Here is a 24,056-nt window from a genome sequence, read left to right as displayed (position 1 = left end):
AATCTAACCTTCAACCCAGTACAATAGAGGTGATAGTTTCCCCCATGCCTGAATGGGTTTCTTCTTGCAAAGACTTAGTGGATAATAGATAATCGATGTATGAATGGATGTGTATTTCCAGACAAAATGTCCCAGTTAGTCTGAATAATACACAGATCTCACTGTGAACAATTTTCGTTGGAACTACTTTCTATCAAAAAATGCCACAGTGCCTGTGTTAGCTGTTGACACTGAGGTCTGTGGATTGAGAGGCGTAACAAAGATTCTGTTTCTGGAAAAAAATGTTGCTAGTTTATAATTTAAAAGTGAGTTCTAAATGCCACAAATTGAATTCAGTTTATCTCTGTTGTATCAGGATGTAGTCCAATGAATGATTTTTCCACAACTTGTTAATGCTGTTCCAGCACTTGGCAGAGCCTTTATGCCAGATAGAACTATCTAGATGGCAAGATAGAGGTACTTAAAGTGGGAAAATAGTATTTTGTATTTTGGATGAAGCATCCCACCAAGTTTCACCTTGCCTCACATGAATCACAGAGGTATACCTGCTTCATCTGAGCTCCCTGCACACACCGTGTAGTTGAATGTTGTGCTTTTACTGCCATAGTATAGATATTGTGGCTTTTGGCACTGTCGCTCTCTCTGAATCTGATGTATTTTCTCAATCCGGTTGGTAATCCGACCAAACAGCAGACGCGTCTGTCCAATGCCAAAGCCAAGCCTCCAAATGCCGCATGGATTATGCCCTCAATGGACGGTAATACTGGAGTCTGCTGGGAGTCTGGAGCTTGACAGCCAGCCAGTCGGTTACATAATTTGATTAGTGTTTGGAAATACACAAACCACATTTGGGGTAATTTTCTTCATGATACATTTGAAGTCAGCAAGCATTAAATACCAAAATTTAAAGATGAAGAGTTCAGCTATTACCCCACCCTCCCTGTATCCCCTCCTGATAGAATCATCATTCACACTTTCCCTTTTCACAAGCCATTTAACTGGCAATGCTTACTCTCGTATAATAACCTGGATATTTCACAAACTGTTGAGAATGCATTAAGTGGAGCACAGTCCAGAACTAAAAGTCAATTGCTTGTTGTTGAACCGAAATGTCATTCTTTGTTAATGAGGAACTGAGTTGCAATAACATTTTTTTGTATCAGTCATAGCTGGTTTTGGCCGGTGTTGAGCAGCTAAGGATGGCAAGAGAGGAGATGAAATGTGACTCTGAGAGATGTCTGTGAGCAATGTTGGAGCTTGAGTCATTGTCACACTATTTACTGTACTGTATCCCATGGCTCTGCGTGAGTCAGAGGCAACAACATCTGAGGAATGGGTCCTGATTTTGGTGCTTTTAATTTGTCCTTAGCTAATGCACCAAAGACACGCTACCTACTGTTCTTTAAATATTGAGGTGTTTGTGCTCGTGTGTGACATCTGTTTTTACCAATAAGCAGCCATAAATTAACTGTTTTTTTCTCCTGCAGGATATCACTACCCTTCTTCCCTTCTCTGGCATCTCTCTGGACATCCTGCCAGACAGCAGTGACCTGGGTGCTGACCTGAGTGACTACATCCATCACCGGGTGAGCAGCAGCACCCAGGTCGCTGCTAACGTGACCACGCCAACAGGCTCGGCCCCCGATCAGCTGCTCCTCAGCAAGTTCAGCAGCCACCTGTCAACACGGAGCCACGGCTCTATTCTCTACCTTCAGCTGACCCTGGATTTGTTCCACAAGGGCCACTTGGCTCTGAAAGGAGGAAACTACCTGGTGGTGCCTGTCTCCCTGTCAGAGGTCAGAAATATAGAGCATTGATTTCCAACAAGAAAAGAGTATTTGTACCCCAGGCGGTTTATTTTCCAGGGGTATGTGGAAAGACTGTCAAAAAGATTATGATTTGGCATTAAAAAAATAAAATAAAATAAAGAATAATAATTATTAATAATAATATATATATATATATAATAATTTTATATATATATATATATATATATATATATATATATATATATATATATATATATATATATATATATATATATATATATATAAGCCTGAGGCTTGAAGCAATCAATGTGCATAAAATCCCCTCACAAAGTACACAGGTGACCACCATTGTTCAGGCATGTTTATCACAAAAAGTGTACACGCACTCTATTCACATCAATAAAAGATAAAAATGACAGGATCAAAAGCTTTATACAAAGTGCCAAAAATAATCCACAGTGACTGAAGTAAATGACAGACACATTTTACACATGTTACATAATCAGTGTAAAATAGAACAACAGATGAACAAGTGAAATTTGATGATTCAATGATTGGATAATAGATGTAAAAAAGCATAAAGGTGTGCTAAAGATGTGCAGGCCCAAGTGGGCAGTAACATTTACTGTACATACGAGAGCTTGTGTAGATATACAATATGGATCATTTAGTAGAATTATCTATTTCAGTGGTTTCAAAGATTAACTCAAAATAATCTCAATTTACATATGAAGACATATGAAGAAATGTCTGGAATGCACATTTGGCTTTGCTCTTGTTTTTTTTGTTTTTTTTGCTTTGTTGTTATTGCTGTTATTTACATGTTTACCTTCAGGATGTTGCATGTGAGCTTCCAACAATGTTGTTAATACGGTAAAGATCCAAGTTCCACAATACCTGAGTCAAAGAGATGTGACAGATCAACTGAAATCAATTGAGAACACAAGATGTTGGCAAGCTCCTATTATTTCCCTTTTGCAGTGGCTGGTTTCATTAATCCATATCATGTAATGCATTATAATGCAACCATGACCACCTACACAAACATCTGACATATATGACTTGATCATGTGATCATTTTCCAATTTTACAAGTGAATATGTGCCACCCCAAAAAAACATTCCCAGAGCTTGATTGGTGCAATGCAGCTCGATGCTGGCTACATACGTACACAGAAATGGTAAATCTCTGACAACATCATTATCTACATGTGCTAACTTGAAATATAAATATCTGTTAGGTGTACCTGCTGATGTGTCGAGTGAGTTTTCCGGATAAAGAGGTCTTTGAACGGGTACTTCCAGTGCTAAATGTGGCACTGGCATCTCTGCACCCACTGACTGATGAACAAATGTTCAGGGCCTTGAATGCAGGCAGTGTGATGGGGGAGCTGGAGTGGAAGGACTTCCAGCAGAGATTAGACAGCCTGGCAGGATTCATGGTAAGACTCTTGATATGACTGTATGGAAGGGTACATAATGATTCAAGCTTTTGTTTGGTATGAATGCTATGTTTGTTTTGCCGTGACGTGCATCATTTTCACTTAGACCTAGGACTTTAAAAGTTCCATTTACATTTTTGTGTTTGTAGGTGAGACGCAGGGATGGCACACGGATGCTGTGTCATCCCTCCTTCAGAGAGTGGCTAGTTTGGAGAGCAGATGGTGAGAGCACAGACTTTCTCTGTGACCCAAGGTGAGACTAAAAGTCAAAGGTCATACAGCAGAAGATTCTTAAAATGCATGTACTATAAGTCAATTGTGAATACTCCCAGAAAAAAGTAAATTCTTGTCAAAAAAGAAATCTTTATTGGCAGGGTAGAAGCCAATTCTGATAAATAAGCACTCTCCCCATGTCTACAGGAGTGGCCACGCTCTCTTGGCCTTCATGTTCTCTAGACAGGAGGGCAAGCTGAACCGGCAGCAGACTATGGAACTGGGACACCACATCCTCAAGGCTCACATATTCAAGGTAACAGGAACTGTGTATGTATATAATTTGTTATGTAGGTTTATGACTGAAACAGTTTGTACCTAAACCCTTGTGAATCTCATCAATTCCCAAAGGCTTCAGGGAAACAAGATCATGTAATTTATTTTATATTAGTGCATAGAAACACACAAATAAGAGTGAACCCATGTCCCTACCATCACCCACACACATTAGCACTAATCATATAAACGCCCACGGTACAGTGAACATTGTACTTTTTACATGCATGGCTCACTGTCTGTGCACACTGCTTTACTCCTGGGACGCAATTCAAATTCTACACCACATATCTCATCTGTGTGAGCTCTTTCTATCTCTCTCACACACTCACAGGGTCTGAGTAAAAAGACAGGTGTGTCCTCCAGCGTTCTCCAAGCTATGTGGGTGAACTGCAGCACGGACAGTCTGTCCGCTGCGCTGGCTTCCCTCAGGAACCTATATACACCCAACATCAAGGTGACATACACATGCTCTACATTAGAACAACACTCAAAAGCCCAAATATATAATCTTTACAGAGATCTTCATCTTTTTCATCCTGCAGGTAAGTCGTCTGTTGATGCTAGGTGGCGCCAGTGTGACCTGGTGTACAGAGGTGGTAGGACATGCCCCCATTCTGGCCATCCACGCCCACCTGGGGCATGTGGAGATGGTGGCTCTGCTGCTTGAAATGGGCGCTCCTGTAGATGGGACCACTGACAGCGGCATGACGCCCCTCTGTTTGGCTGCCGCTGCAGGACACACCGACATTGTCAGCCTGCTCTGCAAGAAAGGGGCCAAGGTCAGTGTCATTTCTGTACAAAGAGGAAGAGACTCAAATGTGGGTTTGGAGGCCGTGACCAGTATAATTACCATGGTTAAATCAGATTTAAATCTGTGACAGAACACTCTGTCTCTCAAAACCTTTACACCAGTGATATCCTGCCCTAAACAGCCCTGGTTTCATATTCACCACCATTTCAGGATCTATTCTGGGAGACAGATGACATAAACAGGCCTGATCTAGGCCAGCGTATTACAGGCACCAGCCAGGACCAGTGTTGTAAGTCCTTCTGTGTACCCCTCTGTGCCAGGTGGGCCATGCTGATAAGAGTGGCCAGTGTGCGCTGGTCCATGCCGGACTGAAGGGCCATGCAGAAATCATCAACATCTTGCTGGGCCAGGATTGGGGAGCAGAGATCCCCACTGACCCACAGCAGCACCACAGCAATGAGACAGTGACTGGGAAAACACAGGCAGCGCAGCAGGCGCTTACAGCTGCAGCTAGTGTAGGACACACACAGGTACGTATCAGCTCAAGGTCCTATTTTTTTTTTTTTATGTAGAGCATGGTGCCTGTCCTTGCATGATGTAAAGGATTTATTAGATGCATTTTTTTTGTTGTGGTTTTTTGTCTGTGGGTGCTTTGGTTTTCTTTCTGCACTGCAAGCCAGCAATACAGAGGACTGTAAAACTGTGTTGTCTGCAGGTGGTGAAGAGCTTGCTGGACTTGAAAGATGAACAGCTGGCAGTGCAGATGGACGCTCACGACTCTCTCTGGGGAGAAACGGGTAAATTTCTCCTATCAGTCAGATAAATTTAGATTTCTCACCTCTTTCTGTCCGTCAGTGTGGTTCTAGAGTCATGCTCAAGGGCTTTGTGGTTGTATTTTAGACACATTCTAGCTCTGTACATATGTTACAGCTAATTCACCTGAATATGAATGCACAGTGAGCTCTTTGACTGGAGCTGCAGGAGCTCAGTAACAGGATTTCACGATGCTCTGGTTAATATCAAATAGGTCATTTGATTGTAAATAGTTTTTTTGTTTTTGTCAGAAATTGCACATCACGTTTATCACACAGAATATCTTGCCCAGATGCATTTGTAGCATCTAAAAAGCAGCTGTTACTCAATTGTAATACTTTTACCTCTATCACAGATGCGATAGTGCAGCTTGCAGAATTCTGTTAGGTCCATTTCCTGAAAGCATGTCGGATGAAGCCTGTATCTCTACAGCACTATTAGGGTATAATTCTATTACACAGTCCAGTTTGGTGGTGAGATGGAAAAAGTGAGAGCACGAAATAGGCTTTGAAACATTCACCTTTGCATGTACAGTACTATAGCTTTGTTTCATGTTTATGTTTAGTGTTAGTATCACTGGATTACAGTCCATTTGCACAGATAAAATGATCAGTCATGGACATAAGTCTGATTACTTAACCAGGAATATGCACTCTTTTTAGGGAATACAGTTACCCAAGATTTAAGTGCATACAGTGCTTTTTAATATTCTCTTTAATAAGAATATTATTTTATCAAAGACTACTAGGCAGTTTTGTTTCTTCTTTGTCTCTCAGATGACAATAACTTATCTTTAAATGCAGTATTAGACGATTGATTTGTTCACTGAAGCATGTGGTCACATGAAACATGATGTCATTTATCAAGGGTACTTGGAGATTAGAGAAAGGCATCAATACCTTGCCTCTATCCCCAGCTGCGCAATTACCTGAAGGACTCGCACACTGTGATCATCGTTTGTCAAAGTAACAGTGGCTGGTTAAGGAGGATGCAGCTTATCTAGTGTGTACAGTTATGTTTCGAAATAATTGTTTTTTGCTTTCTTTTATTGTTGAAGAGGAGGAACAAGACAGAGAAAGTGCATTTGAGCAATTCTGATCTCTAGTTCTTGTCAGATATCTAGATCGGTATTAAAACCGAAAGTACTAAAACTTTGCCTCAGCAAAATGTTATGGTGCAACAAATTCCCCAAAGCTACAACACCTGTGTTAGAATCAAATACATGATGGAAATAACCACCCTTGTTTTTCACTCTGTTTCTCATTCCTGCTCCTACATTTCTCCTAAATGTGTCAATTACATATTCTTCTCCGCCTCGTCGTCTCATCTCTATGCCGACTCTCTGTCAGTGCTGAGCGCAGCAGCAGGGAGAGGGAGGATGGAGATGTGTGCATTCCTCCTGGAGCAGGGGCCAAGCCTGGAGATACCCAACCGCAGGGGGATGGGCCCGTTGCTTTGTGCCACCAAACACGGGCACACACAGGTGAGGCGGCACAGGATGTTCTTCATTTGACCAGTTCTGTCTTTTTTCCCCATTGATTGAAATACTTTTCTTCCCTTTCCCAGGTAGCAGAGTTGCTGTTGAAACAAGGTGCAGATATCAACGTCAGCGACAAGCCCGGTCGCACTGCACTGATGCTGGCTGCCTCTGAGGGCCATACAAGCACTGTTGAACTCTTGCTGTCAAAAGGTGAGAGTCCCCACCTGCCCCATTAATATCTTAACATGTTTACTGAATGTATATTACCTGCAGATTAACTGCAATATTTGTATTGTTTGTGGTCCCAGGTGCCTCTCTGTCCTCTGCTGATCAGGAGGGGCTGACAGCACTTAGCTGGGCCTGTCTGAAGGGCCAGAAAGAAGTGGTGCAGCTTCTGGTGGAGGCAGGCGCAGACGTAAACCAACCGGATAGACAGGGACGGACTCCTCTTGACCTAGCTGCCCTAAACGGGGATGCAGATACAGTGGGTTTTATGTTGTTGTTGAGACGATGTTGACAATGGAGGGGAAAAATAGAGATTTATTTGATATACTTTTATTTGCATTTACTTGTAAATATTCCTTACCAAAACAAAAAAAATTTCCCCCTGTAGTTTGCAGTTAAGAGACCTTGGTTGAGAAGTGTATACTTGACAATTAGCTGCAAAGCATATTAATTGTTAAAATAGGATTAGCAAAGTACAATACATAATTGTCTCACACTCACAAAAACACATTTTAAGCTACTTTAGACAAATTAAATAAATTATACTCACTAAAAATAACAATAATAATCATTTGCATCCACAACACAGGACGTGAATTTGTAATCACAGTTCATGTGGAGAAACTTCAACCGAGCATTTTTGCTCGTATTCATGTAATCTATTGATCAGCGGGACAGTAATCAAAACTATGGCATCTGATGATCAAAAATCTTCCAAAATCATTCAGGATGAAAAAGGGGCAGACAGCGTTGTTGCTAATGTAGTCAAGCATAAAGTGTATAAAGACCAAATGATTTAAATATCTAATAATTTACCTTTTAAATATAAATATAATATGTTGTTATTATTCCACGCACGGCCAGGTGCATTGCCTGGTGGAACATGGAGCAGTGCTGGAGAGAGCTGATAACAACGGTGCCAGAGGTTCAGACCGGACGACTGGCTGCCAGAACCCGGCCCTAGTGGCCTCACTGCTTAAGAAGGGATCCAAGATGGGTATAATTACCATGTTTTAAAAAGTGCTACAGCTATCATTATTATTATTATTATCATTACACATAGCACCCACCTATTTAAACAGCTCCACAAACTGCAGTACATCCTCTTAAATGAGCATAAAGTTGAATCAACACCTCTCTGGCTAAACTGACTATTCTATCTGACTTCAACCAATCAATGAAGACTTAGCTCTCTTGTATATATTTGTATGTATGTGCTAGACTTTTACACCTGTACACTCTGCATTTATATTCCTTTACATTTGCCCATTTTACTTCCATACAGTATATTGTTACACTCTATCCTGCAGCACCAGCAGTTTTACATCCACTTCCTATAACTCCCTCTCTCCTTCTCCATCCTCTGTTGCTCTCCTTCATCAACTGGAAGGCTACAAAACGGCTCCACATGATCGATCAGGTACATGATTTATGTAAGACACAAAGTAAAAGAGACTAGGTGAGACATATAATAGAAAGATAAATATTTGTACCCCTCCATCAGGTCATGCTACATGGGCTATGGCTTCCTCCAAACCAGACATTCTCCTCATCCTGCTGCAGAAGCTTATGGAGGAAGGGAACATACTTTACAAGGTATGTTATGGTGAATGTTATAGTGTGGTGTGAGGGTGTGGGAAACCCTGCAACCTTTTATTGTAGTAGACTTCAAACAAGGTGTTTTTGTGGATTAGCTGTCAAAAATGGCCTTCCCTATCTCCTTTCTGTGTGTTACTCAGAAGGGACGTATGAAGGAGGCAGGCCAGCGATATCAGTACGCCCTGAGGAAGCTACCTCGTGAGGGACAAGGAGAGGAGCTGAAAGGGCTCAAGGACCTGCGAGTCTCCCTCTATCTAAACCTTTCCCGCTGCCGCAGGAAAACCAATGTAAGGCCCACAGCTGTATTAAACTACTCATACACTATTTAACGCTGGCAGGTTCATTTGACGCTGATGAGATGGCAGGAGGGCTGGCAAGGCGAGGTAGATGGTTCCATAAGATATATAATTTATCTGTATCAACATAAAAAGATAATGACAGCAGCACTGTAAAAATATCTCTGCTTTTCAGATCTAATTTCATGTCTCCCTGGTAAACAAAATGTACGTGTAAGACCTGGAAGCAGGTGGTGACATAATGAATAACTGTGTGCTGTTAGTGTAGAGATAGATGTGTGTGGCCTGCAGCCAGATTTGGAACCCACCCTGGTGATGACAGCCGTCCTAACAGACTGTGTAAAAATGCCATCCTTAGGGTCACTGTGGCCGATGAATAATGGAGCAGATAATGTGATGTGATAAGGTCACTCTCTCTGGCAGACCAAGCGGACTCTCTTTCTCTCTGTCTCTACAGGGGGTTATTTACAGTGGACGTGCGAGTGGGCTGGCTAAATCCACATATTATATCAGAATGCAGGCAGTAAGGGCCAGCAGAGAGACTACATGATACCATCATTAAACATTCAGCAGCAATACTCACAATCTCACATTGAAGGTTGCCATTTTGACCTCACTCTCAAGGATGGAATCACAATGTATTTGTGTTGTTAAATACTCACCTGAAAGTGATGATGAGAGCAGTAAAAACCATCAGAAAAACAAGCTGCTCTCTGTCAGTTTCTCTTCCTCTCTTTTCCTCTGTTCACTGGTCAATAAAAATGATTGCAGCGTATGTTCTGTTTCATTACACAGGATTCAATCTTCCAGATCCATAAAACGAAGATACAAACACAAACACTATTTTTACTGGAATTGGCTCAGATTAGATTGGAACATGTTTGCTTTGCAGACATGGTCACGTAAACACACAGCTGACCATAGTTTGTTACTGTGCTGTGTATGGTATTTACATTGAAATTCAAAAACTAAATGCACTTTCCTATCTGAAAACACAGGATTTTGGCATAGCTGAGGACTTTGCAACAAAAGCCCTGGAACTCAAACCCAAGTCTTATGAAGCGTATTATGCCCGAGCACGTGCCAAGAGGAGTAGCAGGTACAACCATAATAAATAATGTATATTATTTCAAAGCAATATCATTTTACTCAATGGAAAGTCAGACATATGAGAATCAGCAATTAACTGGGATGCTACATCTCTGTGGCACTGTAAAGTTAAGGTTTTTTTTTCTCATGCTCCCCAGGCAGTTTGCTGCAGCGCTGGCAGACCTCCACGAAGCAGCACGACTCTCCCCGTCTAACCGGGAGATCCGGCGCCTGCTGGTACGGGTAGAGGAGGAATGCAAACATTATCAGAAGGCATCAAGCAACAACATGGCACAAGGTTACAACAGGGACCCTCACACCCACCACCATCAAGCCACAGAGGAGGAGACAGACGTCTATTCACAAGGAAGTCTAGAGAGACAAATCCAATCAGAGCAGACTGATGCAGAGAAGGAGGAAGGTGAGGAAGCAAGTTTGCAGTGTGGGAAAAGTCCAGACTTTTGGCCTCTGAATCCGTACGCTCCGAACAGGACTCTCCCTGGAGGTGTGGCCTTTGGTTTAGCAGATCAGTCGCCATGTTTCCCTCAAGAGGAATATGTGCAGAACCAACTGTTTGTGGAAATGCCTGAGCATGTTCCTGCTATGAATAGGCAGACCCAGAACCAGGGCAGCAGGACTCATCACCACTGCCACTCCCTCCAGTCAGGGAACAGAGTCGGGGGCAGGCCTCTCTCTCTGTGTGGCCCCTCCAGTCCTCTGCCAGGCAGACACATCTCCACCTCTTTGAGGCCTGCGCCAGTGCTGGGTATTGACATCGGCCCTGGATCGGCCAATGAACACTCTGGACACAGCCCCACGGAGCATTTTCACCCCATGTCCCCCAACAGCTCATCCCCACCTGGGCCTCTCCAGATGTACCAGCCCCGCTCCTCCAGCTTTTCCAGGGGCTCTGATAGACTCTCCACCCACTCTGCGGCTCTGGATGGCCTGGCTCTTGCTCTGGGGTCTGGTATGGAGGTTAGGAGGGAGGGTGGTGGAGGAGGAGGAACAGCAGGCTCAAGGGGCTCCAGCTCCAGTCAGGCCTCTAGTGGAAACCTATCAGACGGCGGCAGGCAGCAGGTGTCGGACACCCCATGCCCCATCAAGAGCAGTGGTAGCTTCAAGACAAAACCTGAGCTAAAGCCCCGGCCCTTCATGGGAGTAATGGACAAATCAGTGCGAGTCCAGGGCCAGCTGACCTCTGGCCTGAGCCGGCAGGGAGGAGGAGGAGGGGTGGAGAGTTTCAGTATGTCCGTAATGGAGTTTCAAGGGTTCAACAATGAGTTCAAACGCGCTTCATTCCAGGAGCAGCTCTCTGGAAGTCAGGCAAACAGCCAGCAGCAGGGCAGGGAATTTGGAGAGCGGCTCCACCAGCGAGAGGCCAGAGGCACGGCATCCTCCCAGCTACGCTTCCCCGATGGGAGGCACAGACAGGCGAGCTTAACGAGAGACAACCCGGCTCTGCATATGGCTCCCATCAAACCCAAACGCTCATTTATAGAGTCCAACGTCTGAATATAGTTTATCAAAGCACAGATACAGGCTGTTTTCAACAAACTATGTCCCACATAAGGTAGCAAGGGAGACTGGTTTGAGTGTGGCTCCCTTCCCTGAGCCTGTTTCGTAGAGTTATGCTGCTGCCCTGCATTTACAATCTAGAACCAGTGTTCAACTCAGGCTACTATGCTTTTGCTTACATGTCTACAGCTACACTAGTGTATTCAAGAAAACCAGACATACCTTAAGTAGGGATTTAAAAACATAAGTAGTATATTGTCTAAACTTTAAATTTATTATATCAAATACAGTATAGAAGTCAAAGAAAGCTTTGTGCATGAATATAAAACAACCTCATGCTGTTAGTTGCAGGATATGACCATTTCTATTGTCAAGTGTCTTTTAAATAACATTTATATTTGTACGGTGTACACTATATTTGCAGATGATATATTTCCCTGTAAGTAGTTATCTGTCAGAATTACAGGCTTCAAAAGAAATCACTTTGTGTACTTGAGATTCTTTTTCTTGGTACATTTGATAAAAATGGCACTGTACATGACATTGTTGGAAACTTCTTGTCAAAATCTAATATTGAATTGATGGCTTCAATATCCATGTTATTTATTTTTGCATAGCAGAAGACATTCATATGAAGTGTTTATTGATTTATTTGGACACACAGAGAGAGCATTTACACGAGCAACAGTTGAGGATAACAAATCTTAAGAGACTTCTTACATTGCTGTATATGTCCATAGTTGTCATATACACTTTACAGTTATACTATGGATTGCAGAATGTTACCACATGATTATTGTGGTATAATAAAATATTAATGGAGGACTATATTTCTACATCTACTTCTTTCACAGTATAATCCAGAAAATGTTGCCTAAGCTTCAGAGTGTGTATGGATAAATAAGAGGTCTTTCTCAGTACAACCTAAGTTATCAAAACTGACATTTAACCAAGCCATGAGAATAAAGTACTTGTATAAAAATGTGGACAAATCAATTTCTGAATATTGCAAAAATGCCTTCATTAATGTCATTAATTTCTTTTAAAGCTGGATGTTTGTTTGTACAAGAAACACAACCCTAAACCACTTTAGCCAAGAACTATTCCCACAGGGTTTGTAATAAGCAAGGCTTTGCAATGCTCAGACAATCCAAAGACATGCACATGTAATGCTTAACTGCAGATAGTGCAAATAGTGTTTTCAGTAAGTAACATTAATAATGTTCAATTAAAGCTCTGTTCAGCTTTAAGCTAATTTCTATGGGTTGTTAGTATTGCTGATCCAACTGCAAATCAACACTCCAGTCTGTAGCTCATGTAGCTTTCAGACATTTTCACCATTATAATAGGTATTATGAGCGTAGTGAGAAGTCCACCACAACAGTCAAGTTGTGGGCCAGACAGCTCAAAATACCTGAAACTCACTATAAAGCTTTGTTAGTATAAAAATATTGATTACAGCCGCTTTATATCCCTGTGACATCAATATTGCACGGTATCTGTAACTGATTACTAGCATTTTGGCCAGTACATTTATGTTTACATGTTTGCCTTCCTGCTCCCCAGCGGTCAAAAATTGCAGCTTGCCAGTAAAGAAAGTCAGACACACCTGTCCTTGAAATGCTGTAGCATCCCTGGGAACACTCGATTCTGGTTTCTGTCTACTTTAGGGACAATATTTAGGGCACAGAGGTCTTTTCGGATGCTAGTTGGTGGTCTTCCAGCGACCAATAGCCATCTTCAGCGTGTGGTTAGGGGTGAGCAGAGTTGTCAGTAAGGGGAGGTTGGTCATAGGGCTGGAACGGTTCTTGGTGTTGATCCAGCTCTCGATGGCCTCTCTTTCATATGAGTATCCATCTGTTCGGAGATGTCCACAGTACACTCAAATTAAACAAACAAATCCATTGAAGAAACAAAAGTTTGGAGTCTGTGTCTGATGAGTTCATGAACTTAAATGTTGTCATTATATGTAAATTGTGTAAGGAGGAAAAGCTGTGATCTTTGCATACCAGCAGCAATGACTGGTTCCCTCATTAGCTCTCTGGTGATTGGACAAAGGAACTCATCAGGAATGCCTGAACACACTGAATCACTCTTCAGCTCCTCCACCTTCCTCAGGAGTTTACTGCGCAGGCCTACTGACTCTATACACACACACAGACACACACAGACACACACAGACACGAGCAAGAGAATAAGTACATGTGGCAGAAAAGAAAACAGACAAGACTTTGTGTGCTGAAATTACAAAAGAAATCACTGGAGCATCATGTGGAACAAGCTGATCTGACAAACACTAACATACACAATAATATCAAGGTTCTGAGCATTTGTTATTCCTGCGTTTAGCGCTTTTCACTCTTGGATGGCAAATGTGAGCGTGGGTGAGAGTGAAGATGGAGGGAGCAGACCATGTCTGCTGACTGTCTGTCCAATTCGAAGTTAAATACTAAGCTGGCACTCAAGGGCATTTCAATTTGAATACTGTTGTTTGAGAAACACTGTTGAGCATATCTGTTGCGTTATTAGAAGCATTTATTAACATATAAAAATGAATGCTCTCATAAAATAAAGCGCTAACTAGAGCTGAGCACAAAATACTGTGTAGACTCCCTGATACACTTTATGGTACATTGTGTTACATTTTGTTATGCTGCCTCTTTAGAAGGAAAGCTCACTTATTGATTTCACTCCCACCTTTGAAAAATATGCCTGTTTCTTTCATTGCAGTGGAAAACAAAAGCACGTTTCTCCTCAATACTCTTCTCTGAATTAGTTGTGATGAAAAGGTGGGATCCGTGCTACGTTAACTAAAAGCAGAACAATGTGGACACAAGCTGTCCCACCACTGAAGCTGTGCAAACTGAGGAGTGATTGACAGCGACTGTGGGATGGAGATGACGGCATGGCAAAACAACAAACATTTGCTGACAACTACTAATGACGAATATTGGCCTAGCTGAGACTGACTGACATCAACAACATAACACTCCTACTTCAGCCTTGTGGTTGCAAATCTTGCAGAAAAAGTCAGGAATATAAAGTCTGGTTAACATAAATTTCAGACAGACTTGGAAATAACCAAGAAGGCCTAATGATATTAGGTATAAATCCACTTTATACCTTATGGGGATTGGGTTATGTAACTGATGAAGTGCTCCAGATTAAAGTCAAAACTGCTGAAGCCCCAAAGCTGAGTACTTTTGCAGTCCAGCCTAATATTATATAATCTTGCCGAGTAAAAACCCCATCAACATTCATTTCTTCACCCTTACTTTAATTTAATGTCTTCTTTTATCCATGTACATGTACAAAAATCCTAATCCACACATTTCTGTGTTCATTCTAACAAGAGACCAGGCGTGTAATACCCATAAAACCGGGTTTATATTCTTAAATTTTTGACAAAAGCAAGAATTAGGACTATGAGAGATTATTGCAGTGGACCGGCTGAGCTGTGTGTGATGTTCGTCTTCCTCACCTATGTGCATCTCTGATGCCAGTGTTTCCTTGGTGAGACTTAGCAGCTCTGTCCCATCTATGTTGTTAGCCACAAATTTGTCCACCAACCCCCCGAGGCCTTCCTCCACCAGCCACGCTGACACATCATCCTCCGACCAATCGCTGACCAGCAGCTTTGATCGGCCCGCTGAGGTTCTCCCTGAGAGGGCGAGTCAAAGCAAGACGGTCGGTCCCCGGCAGCTGCAGCACCTTCTGATAAATGGCCAAGTATTCCCCATGCAGGCTATCCTGGTGTCTCATTTAAGGAACTGCACTGATAATTTTTACAGGCACCCCAGCGTAACATTCATTTTCTTCCTTCTTACCTTCACTTGATGTCAGAGCAGACTTCTCTGAAAGTAAAAAAAAAGAAAAAAGAAAAAAAAGGAAGGAGCAACCGTAAACATGAGCAATGCAATCTCTGAGCAAACTCGCAACAGACTGAAGAGTGATTAAGGAAAAAGAGAGCCCTCTTGTACACAACATCTGTGTCCTTCACCACCAGCTGAAACTAGTTTAACACATCTCAGCGCACGGATGAAATAAAAGCTTCTAGTATTGAGGTGCAATAAAATAAGACTGCTAAAGATTGAAGGGACTACAAATGACATTCATCTTTCTTAGAACAGAACATATTAAGTGAAAATACATATACAGCATCTTCAAGATTTTCTGCCGATTTTCAGAGCTGGCAAACAGAACGCCACCTGGGAATGAAAACAGGAGCAATAAAACCTGGTCTATGACTGCTCCTGTACTGTTTGCGGTTGTTTAGTGTACATTTGGCAACGTAAAAAACACAATGTGCAAGATAAAAAGAAAACTAACCAGGCAACGACTTCCCGCCTTTCCATTGGACGCAAGGTGCAGAAAAGGAGGCAGACACAAAAATAGATTGCAAGTCAAAACAAATGCAATAAATCATCAAAATATAAATGTTACTCTTTGGAGTAGTGTGTGTGTCTGTGTGTGTGTGTGTTTCCCACCACTGCATCCGTCCTCCAGCCTCCAGATGTTTACAGTCTTATCCATAGATCCTGTAGCAATTAGTGGTGTAGTTGGAGAGAAAGAGCATGCCGTCACGTACCTGCAGCAGAGGACAGTAATCACCTGGTGTCGGTCTGTTAACACTGAGGTGTAACTTACTCTGTATAATAACAGAAAGAAAAAAAATGTTTCCAAAGAGATCTATCACACAACGGCAAATCGCTGAGTCCTAATATATTAATTATAAAGACAAAGTAAAAGAACAAGAATGTTTTTTTTAAATACACATAGCACCAAATCTGTAAAAAAGTATGATAATAATTCTGTGAGCATTAGAGGTCCATTCAAAGCATTGAGAACCTGAAGCCAAAAGCCCCAATTCTTTGTCCTGGGCTTCTTATTAGCTGTAATGTCCCTGTCTGAAGATCTGGGGCTACAGTTTGACTCTTACAGGGTTAAAAGGTGGGCACTATGGCTCAATACCAGACCTAAATATGTTGCAGGGATGGAAATGTTCTCCGTCAGAGGGCAAATTCAGTGATGGCTTACCACATTGAAGATCTAAATAAGCATCAGATTTTCAGACAAGTCAAGATTGTCAAAGTTAATGAGGACAGTCTCTCTAAAACCTGAGCTAGATTTGCTCGGAAATGTTGATCCACAAAAGCTGTTTGGCTTCAAACAACGTCTCATAAAACCTCCGATAAGAATTTAGAGAAAGACATGCACAAACCCAACTTCAAGATGCTCTCATATTGCTATACTACCAGTGTGTCTAAAGTCAGTTTCCTGGAGGTATTTTGTCAAATGTTATGATTTACTTTTTTGCCATTTATCCACTTTCTCTCGTCTACTTCTCAACTTGCCTCATCTACCTCCACTTCAGCTAGCGCTTTCCCAATAAGTCTTTCATTTTCCCCATCGAAAGAAAGTGAGCTTTCTGCCTTTCAATCACAGGTGGCTTGATGGACTTATAAATAGCTTGCAAGTGCGATCATTCAGCTGTGGCTTATGTGTGCGTTTAAGGGGAAGAGACGGAGTGATAAAAGTCCCCCCTTTTTATAAAAATGCTAAAGGCATGGTTTGTGACCATATTGGGTCATAATCAATTAAATGGACTATGTGTGGTGTCTCTGATTTCCCGACAAGTGATTTATTTTGGAAATGACATTTACTGCTCATGTTTTATATGACTGAACAATTTGTGCTTTCAAAACTAAATAACACCAGAGTGGAAATATATCCATCTGACGTCTCATCATATTTGTCCAGTGGAATTGAGGAACTAAATAAATTAGGTCCAGAATAGCTTAATATACCACCAATACCTGTTTTTTTGTTTGTTTTAAGTGTTCGCATTGCAAAGCATCTTGCAGTAGATTTTCCCCCAAAATATCTTTATTAAAGAGAGACTGAACTTGTGTATATTTGTAAACAGAATAGTTACCACCAGCAACCAAAAGAACCTGTGAAAGACCTCTTTTAGGAATTCCGCACAAACAACATCCAGGAGTGAGAAATACAAATTATTGGTTTCAAATGTTTTACCAGAAAAACACAATTATAATTTTGATAAAATATGTTTTTAAATATTGAAGATTTAAATATTGTCACTACATTCTCTCAATACAAGATTTTTTTAAAGATACAAATATGTGAAAGGACATTAAATTATATAACTACTTATACACATTATATTGTAAGATAAGAGGAACATTTATTAATTTACTTTGGGACTTTTACAAATTCAGGCTAATATTCACTGAGCAAGTCCAGCAAACAAAACTTAACCACATGAGGAAATGAGTATTTACCTCTCATGCTGCTTCAATGTGTAAAGCAAAACTGCATTTTTCTGCAAACAGACAAAGTGTAACACAAAACAAATATGACTGTTATCTTATGAATGGAGCCGTATATAATTTAAGTATATGGTAAATCCTTTTACTGCCATGTAAATCAACAAAGAATAGAGGTACTTACAGCATCATAGACTGTAACAGTTTTGTCCACAGAGCTAAAGGATATCAAAATATAAAATTGTGATATTGATTATTTATTGAGAGGAATATTTTAAATAACAAACTATTTGTTATAGCATGCTCAGATCCACAGTCACTTATGAAGAATTAAGCAATCCATGTCTCCCTCCAGTGGTTCAACTTAAGTACTGCACTCTTATAGTTGTGTGGCCTACTTATACAGCCAGGCAAACAATCTATATTTCACATCAATCTCTTGATCCTAAATAGATCAAGAGATCAAGAGATTGATATTGATCCATTTATGATCAAGAGATTGATGTGAAATATGGATTTAGCATATGGTTTGCAGCTCCAGCAATTACTTGTGAATTTTCTTGAGGGAATCAAGATGGTTAAAAAAGGAACAAACAAGTGGTTTTGCATGTTCCAACCCAATTTACATGATTTATGTAAGTGTACTAAAATATTTTTGATATTTTCTTACATTCCAGGAAGTAATTGGTTTGCAATACTTACATCACAGTGAAAATTGTATCATTTTTTATTTTTGTTGTCAGAGTTGTGTTTTTAGTGTGTGATAATGCAGATGGGAAAGTGTTTCCTTGCTGTTGGTGCAAACAGCAACCTTTGCTATATCTCCTGAACAGCCACTGGGCAGTGGTGCATTTGTCACAAACTCACTCTTTAAAATAACATTACCATGCAATATTAACACAACTTAACCAAAAAGTAAAGATGAGTGAATGATAGCTGTGCTGGGTTACATATTTCAAGCAAGTTTTAGTCCCTGCAAGTTAATTTTCATACTGCGCTGCCACAGACAGAAAATATTGGCTGCCCGGAAAAAAAAGAAATCTATCTAAAAACTTGAAATAAGCTTTTGGTAAATGGTTGACAGAAAGGTAAACCAATATTCTTATCCTTCTTTAAGATCCTACCCAGACACAAGCAGCTGCCCATCTGAGGAGTACGCACAGGAGAGGACTGGAGCCGACTGGCCAGTCAATGTGTGCAGGAGCTGCATGTTATAGGCTACAAAAGAGAGAAACAACTGCAGTCACACACAGAAATGAGTCAACTATTCCCCTCTGACAGATGTCAAACTGACCAGTAAGCCATTCAACAGTTAGGACTTTTTTTAATGAAGACTGGATTGTGTTGCGAGTGATGAATGTTAATGTTGCCTTGATAAAAAATCCACCAAAAAAAGTGAGAGACAAAAAGACAGAAAGAAAGAAGGGGAGTTGTTGAACGCAGAAAAGTGAGGACATTTAATTTGCCAAATCTGTGCATAAATACAAACAATAAATAGCCTGAAAAACAGAGGGGGAAAAAAGGTTGAACAGGCAGGTACTCTGGATTTAATTAAAAGACAATGTACTTTTATTTCGCAGCACCAGTGATTTGCCTTGATTTATTGGTGCTGATATATTACAAACCAGTTACACAGATGAAGGGCTGTGCCTCTGAGGGCTGTAATCAGATTGAAGTTAATTGATACAGAAACTGCACACATCAATATTCAGCCTCAGAGTTGTCTCTAGTCTAGACAACTACAGTATGTGCGGAGTGGAGTTTCTCCAACACAGAGTAAATTAGCCACTGTCTAAATACTGATCGATCGATAGATAGATATTCCAGCTTGTAAAGATATGTCACTCTACCTCCAGAGTAGAACTTGTTAATGGTCCAGATCTTGAGGAGACTGTCTTGCCCACATGATGCCAGATGAAACTGCACAACTTGACCACCTAAAAGAAACAAACATTGCATTACACCAAAGAAATCGGAAATATATGTTATTTTCCCCCAACAGTGAAATTAGACAGAGGCAAAACACATCAGCTGTGCGTCACGTTTCTGTTGATAACACACAACATCACTGACACCACTGACAGGATTCTGACAAACCTTAGGGAAGGGTGGATATCAATATTACCACAATTACACTCTTACTCCAGGAATCCAGTGATTCCGGCTACGGCACCGAAGCGTTTCAGCACCGTGCAGCCTGCCCCACGTTACTGACTTGTTATTAATTTTATATTTTTGTGCTTCTACTGCCTTCTTCACAGCTCTCTGTGACCCCGTTTTATTCTGTCAACTTCAGACTGCATTTCCCACAAGGAGCATTTTGCCTGCCTGATTTTGTTGACATGTTTAGATTTTGTGGATTTGGTAATTAGTGTTTGTATTTTGTGCTTCCACTGTGATTTAGTAGGCTACATAGTTAAATGATTTCTTTTTGTGTCTGTTTTAACCGTGTTTATTGTTGTTTTACGAACGGGAGTCTCCACAGGGTGTTTTATTTTGAATATTGCCCGGATTCTCTTTGCCGTTCTGTCTCTGATTTCCTGCCTGGTTCGATCTGCTCTGTACTGCTTGACCCGGCTTGCGTCAAAAATAGCAGCAGGTACCTGCTACCTATTCTCTGTGGAGCGGAGCGGAGAGCCACTTCTGGGACACGCTGCGGCCCATCTGGTGGACTCACAAGAATTGACTATAATGGCCACAATTAGCTCCTGCAACCATGGCGCAGCCGTAACGCGCCGTAGCCGGAGTCAGTGGATTTTAGGAGTTATACCACCACCTTCGTGTTTTATAAAGGATGACTTTTTCAGTATTTGTCTGAAGAATGTGACAGGATGTAGGATACTGTAACGAGGTGACATGCGGGCTTTATGTAAAACCCAACTCCAGCAGGCTGACATTATTACAGTGATATCAGTATATATGTCGACAAATATGCAAAAGCAAGTTTTATAGGCTGCAGTGTCATGTACAGTTGACCCTTAATTTTCTTAATTTCAGGTTTATACTTATATAAATACCTGTATATATATATATATATATATATATATATATATATATATATATTTTATTTAAAGTTATTCATTCTAATTTAACTGTAAAATATCCTGCCTCTTCACATCTCGGCCAAACTTTTTAATTATCAGATGTGAGGGACTCTTTCCCAAAAAATGTATGCAACAAAAATGAAAAATAAGTATATTTAATTTAATAACACTCATTTTATTGTTAGGATTTCTTCTTCTGCCAGAAACACCTGACTAGGCCGTGTCCCACAGAGCAGTTGATAAATGGTCAGAGCACAGCAATGGTTCTCACCACTGAGGATGCTGGGAGCGAAGGTGCAACAGGTGACCCCCAGGTCGTGGGCATTTTTCTCTGCATGGAGCTGGTTCAGGTCCAGGTCCCACAGACGGAGGTCTCCATAGGTGGAGCCGGTCATGAACACCTGACTGCAGGGGCTGAAGGAGCAAGCTACCAGTGTTGTGTCATTCACTGCTCCGGTCCTACACAAGCACAACACAAAAGCAGCAGCAGCTGCATTAAATAGGCACATTGTTCAGGTATAACAACGTCGGGAGAGTTTTTGCAGAGGTTTTCAGCTCCTTCTGTCAAGATATGAGAGACTTGTGCTGTGCTGTATTTCTATAAGTAATGGGCCAATGCAATAACCAAATTATATTAATTATCACTTAATCTGCTGAGTATTTGTCCAATTAATCTAGCAGTCATTTAGCCTATAAAATATCAAAACATAGTGAGCTAAAAATCAAACCTATGACAACATTTTTGCAAATGATGTTGTTCGACTAATTGTTTCTGCGCTATAAAAATGTAACTTGTCAACTCTACCTGCGCAGCTGTTTGGAGGAGAAATCCCACAGAGCTAAAGTGCCATTAGAAGCACCTGAAACAAGGTGGGCAGAGTCCGGAGAGAAAGCGCAGGTCCTCACAGGACTGCGACCAGGATGCTCCAGGACGGCCTCGATCTCACCCGTGTCCATGGACCAGACCAGTGTGGTGGCGTCAGTCGAACATGACGCAAGGAACTGTCCGCAGGCGCTGAAGCAGCAGCAGTGCACGCTGTAGCCATGTCCTGACAGCGGTGAAAAGGGCAGCTCTGAGAAGTCATGGGTGTTGTATATCCTGAGAGTTTTGTCCCCAGAACATGTGGCTAACAGTTTGGCAGAGAAAGCACACCAGTTGACATCGTCTCCGTGGTCTTGTAACGTGCAAATCAGAGACGTCATTTGGAGAGCCGGTCCTATAGTTCACAGAGAGGGAATGATGGGAAAGGAGAAAATGGCTCACAGAGACATGATATAGGAATATATTTCAAACAGCATCGAAAAACACATAAGAATACATTATTTAACTAATTTTATATTCCTTCCTCATTAGCTCACATTGTTCCCTCAACAAGAGCAGTTTTAAATCTTTTGGAGTGGGTCCTGTCACAAGTCTTGATAAACAAATTGCAAGTCAATATGCTGATCATTAACCGTACACCGCATTAAAGCTGAAACTAATGATACTAAGTCTGTTGAGTTTTATCAGAAACTCCAATCATTAAAAAGCCCAAACATTTGCATTTTCCGGCTTCTCAAAGATGAGAATTTGGTTTTTATCTATGTAAATTGAATATAAGTAGTTTTTATTTAACTCAGTCTGCCCGTCTGTCCTGTGCATTTCTTAGGAACTATCCAGACTTGCCATTCTCCATCCATCCACCAGATGCCCACAGACTGCCCCACCGCTCCCTGTCACCTCACTCCCCAATCACCCCCCACAGTATGTATACCAACCCATCTCCACCTGCTCTAGGTCTGATCACCAATGTTGCTTCGTGCCTTTACTTTCGAGCCACTCGAACCCTAATCTGTACCTGCCTGTCACTTTTACCTGCCGTATTCCTGTTTACTAGTGAATTCTGTACTGCTTCTGTCTGGACTTGTTATAGTTGTTTATAGGCTTAAGTATCATCACTTTGCAATTAAATAACTGAACTGTTCTGTCTGCGTGATCATCAGCATTTTGGGCCTTTTCCCCTTGCTGTCTTGTCCACACCTGCTTGACAGGTTTAGATTTCTGGACAGACAAAACAAGACAAGACACCACATTGGGCTTTTAGAGATTGTGCAGCGGCACCTGTCAAAACTATTTTCTGACAATTTAATGGACTGAATTTTTTACTTTTTTTTTATTGTTAGTTGCAGCATTTTAACATTTGGTTAAGTTGGTTAATGTATCATGAAGCTGAGACCTCACCCCAATGAATACACAGGTCTAACTGAACACTCAAGATAATTAGCTAAGTTAGGCCTGCCTGTCATTGTCTATTTCTTTTCAGATCTTTATTGACCCACAAGAGGAAGTTCTTTTAGAGGCATAAAACACAAACGTGAAACATTAACATGAAAGGGCTGAACTATGTCTATACAGTTCATAATAAGACAATGGGTGTTGCGATAAAAGCAACAAAAGCTGCAACCCAAAGAGTAACGATAAGAAAAATATCTTGCTAAGCTGTGCAGGGAACCAAGAGACAGTTTATTTTTTTAATTAAGAGCACTTATTGCACGTGGGATTAATTAAATAAGACTTTTTTTTAATTGTTCAGGGATTTCATCAGGTTAAAAGTTTAGACATTTATCTTATCTTTTTGTTACTTTTATTCCTCAAGTCAAGTCTTCAGGGGGTCAAATCTCAAAAAAGTTAAGTCTTAATACTATTTTCTTTAGGTTTGACTGGAGTCAAAGTTTCAAGTCTAGGGCACTGCCCTCAACAGTAACTAGTTCGCTTTTGTTATAATTTAGTCCATGTGTCCATCTGTGCAGCACCTCAGACTTTCCAAATGGCTCGTTCAAGTTCAACAGCAGACCAGGAAAAAGGCACATAGGCTATAGATGTCCTTTTTAAATATGGAAACTCCAAGACTAAGACACCAAGAAAATGTGTTGTTAACATTACTGTAGCTAAGGCTCGAAAGCTAACGGTGCGGCAGAGCCGAGAAGCTAATTCCTAAAATCAAATATTGTTCACCAGCGCGAAAAAACGGTGACAAAACACCTCAACGCACACAAACTCAGACGGTAAATAAAATAAAATGTAATTGTAACGCTATCTACATCTAACTACAGCAGTGTGTTGTACCTTTCTCCGTCGCGTTGTCCGTCCACTTGAATTAATGTTTACTTCCTCATCGCACAGCTGACCGTGACGTAAGCGGGTTACGTCAC

General features: G+C 41.1%; 2 protein-coding genes across 4 annotated transcripts in view; one reads left to right on the top strand and one right to left on the bottom strand.

The window, feature by feature from the left end:
* The window catches only part of LOC119890162 (protein TANC1-like), a 27,665-nt gene extending 15,309 nt beyond the window's left edge, over window positions 1-12,356 (top strand). The window contains exons 10-26 of the mRNA XM_038701268.1: window positions 1,488-1,796; window positions 3,010-3,210; window positions 3,360-3,463; window positions 3,631-3,739; window positions 4,094-4,216; window positions 4,305-4,541; window positions 4,834-5,043; window positions 5,229-5,310; window positions 6,676-6,809; window positions 6,893-7,016; window positions 7,115-7,290; window positions 7,896-8,028; window positions 8,422-8,451; window positions 8,536-8,627; window positions 8,771-8,917; window positions 9,925-10,025; window positions 10,174-12,356. Of these exons, the coding sequence (XP_038557196.1) occupies window positions 1,488-1,796; window positions 3,010-3,210; window positions 3,360-3,463; window positions 3,631-3,739; window positions 4,094-4,216; window positions 4,305-4,541; window positions 4,834-5,043; window positions 5,229-5,310; window positions 6,676-6,809; window positions 6,893-7,016; window positions 7,115-7,290; window positions 7,896-8,028; window positions 8,422-8,451; window positions 8,536-8,627; window positions 8,771-8,917; window positions 9,925-10,025; window positions 10,174-11,530 (3,669 nt within the window). The 3' untranslated portion in view covers window positions 11,531-12,356. The remainder of the gene's footprint in view (window positions 1-1,487; window positions 1,797-3,009; window positions 3,211-3,359; window positions 3,464-3,630; window positions 3,740-4,093; window positions 4,217-4,304; window positions 4,542-4,833; window positions 5,044-5,228; window positions 5,311-6,675; window positions 6,810-6,892; window positions 7,017-7,114; window positions 7,291-7,895; window positions 8,029-8,421; window positions 8,452-8,535; window positions 8,628-8,770; window positions 8,918-9,924; window positions 10,026-10,173) is intronic.
* wdsub1 (WD repeat, sterile alpha motif and U-box domain containing 1) lies at window positions 12,160-24,056 on the bottom strand. 3 transcript variants are annotated; one of them, XR_005442195.1, is made up of 14 exons: window positions 23,971-24,056; window positions 21,670-22,081; window positions 21,136-21,323; window positions 19,671-19,757; window positions 18,945-19,038; window positions 18,005-18,038; window positions 17,836-17,876; window positions 16,021-16,121; window positions 15,863-15,880; window positions 15,361-15,387; window positions 15,015-15,194; window positions 13,543-13,677; window positions 13,159-13,390; window positions 12,160-13,099 (listed from the first exon to the last, which is right to left on the bottom strand). XR_005442195.1 is itself a non-coding variant. In XM_038701269.1 (13 exons), exons 2-13 carry the CDS (start codon window positions 22,065-22,067, stop codon window positions 13,239-13,241), a joined length of 1,455 nt encoding a protein of 484 aa, XP_038557197.1. In that variant the 5' UTR covers window positions 22,068-22,081; window positions 23,971-24,056; the 3' UTR covers window positions 12,160-13,238. The 3 variants fall into 3 exon arrangements, 2 of the variants coding, with proteins under 2 accessions (XP_038557197.1, XP_038557198.1); XM_038701269.1 differs by having other exon boundaries at window positions 12,160-13,390; XM_038701270.1 differs by lacking the exon at window positions 23,971-24,056 and adding an exon at window positions 23,658-23,830 and having other exon boundaries at window positions 12,160-13,390.

This window comes from Micropterus salmoides, unplaced genomic scaffold (genome assembly GCF_014851395.1).
Source record: "Micropterus salmoides isolate LMB-PRFRI ecotype aquatic unplaced genomic scaffold, ASM1485139v1 Ms_hic_scaffold_6, whole genome shotgun sequence".
In the NCBI taxonomy this organism is placed as follows: domain Eukaryota; kingdom Metazoa; phylum Chordata; class Actinopteri; order Centrarchiformes; family Centrarchidae; genus Micropterus; species Micropterus salmoides.
The sequence above is the reverse complement of the archived record's forward strand: the minus strand, read 5'-3'. Positions and strand labels throughout refer to the sequence as shown.

Coding starts and splice junctions, on each gene's coding strand:
- wdsub1 (XM_038701269.1), bottom strand. CDS start 22,067: ATGACGTCTCTGATTTGCACGTTACAAGACCACGGAGACGATGTCAAC. Junction 18,039..18,944: donor GGGCAGCTGCTTGTGTCTGG/GTAGGATCTTAA, acceptor GATATCCTTTAG/CTCTGTGGACAAAACTGTTA. Junction 17,877..18,004: donor CTGTTACAGTCTATGATGCT/GTAAGTACCTCT, acceptor GTCTGTTTGCAG/AAAAATGCAGTTTTGCTTTA.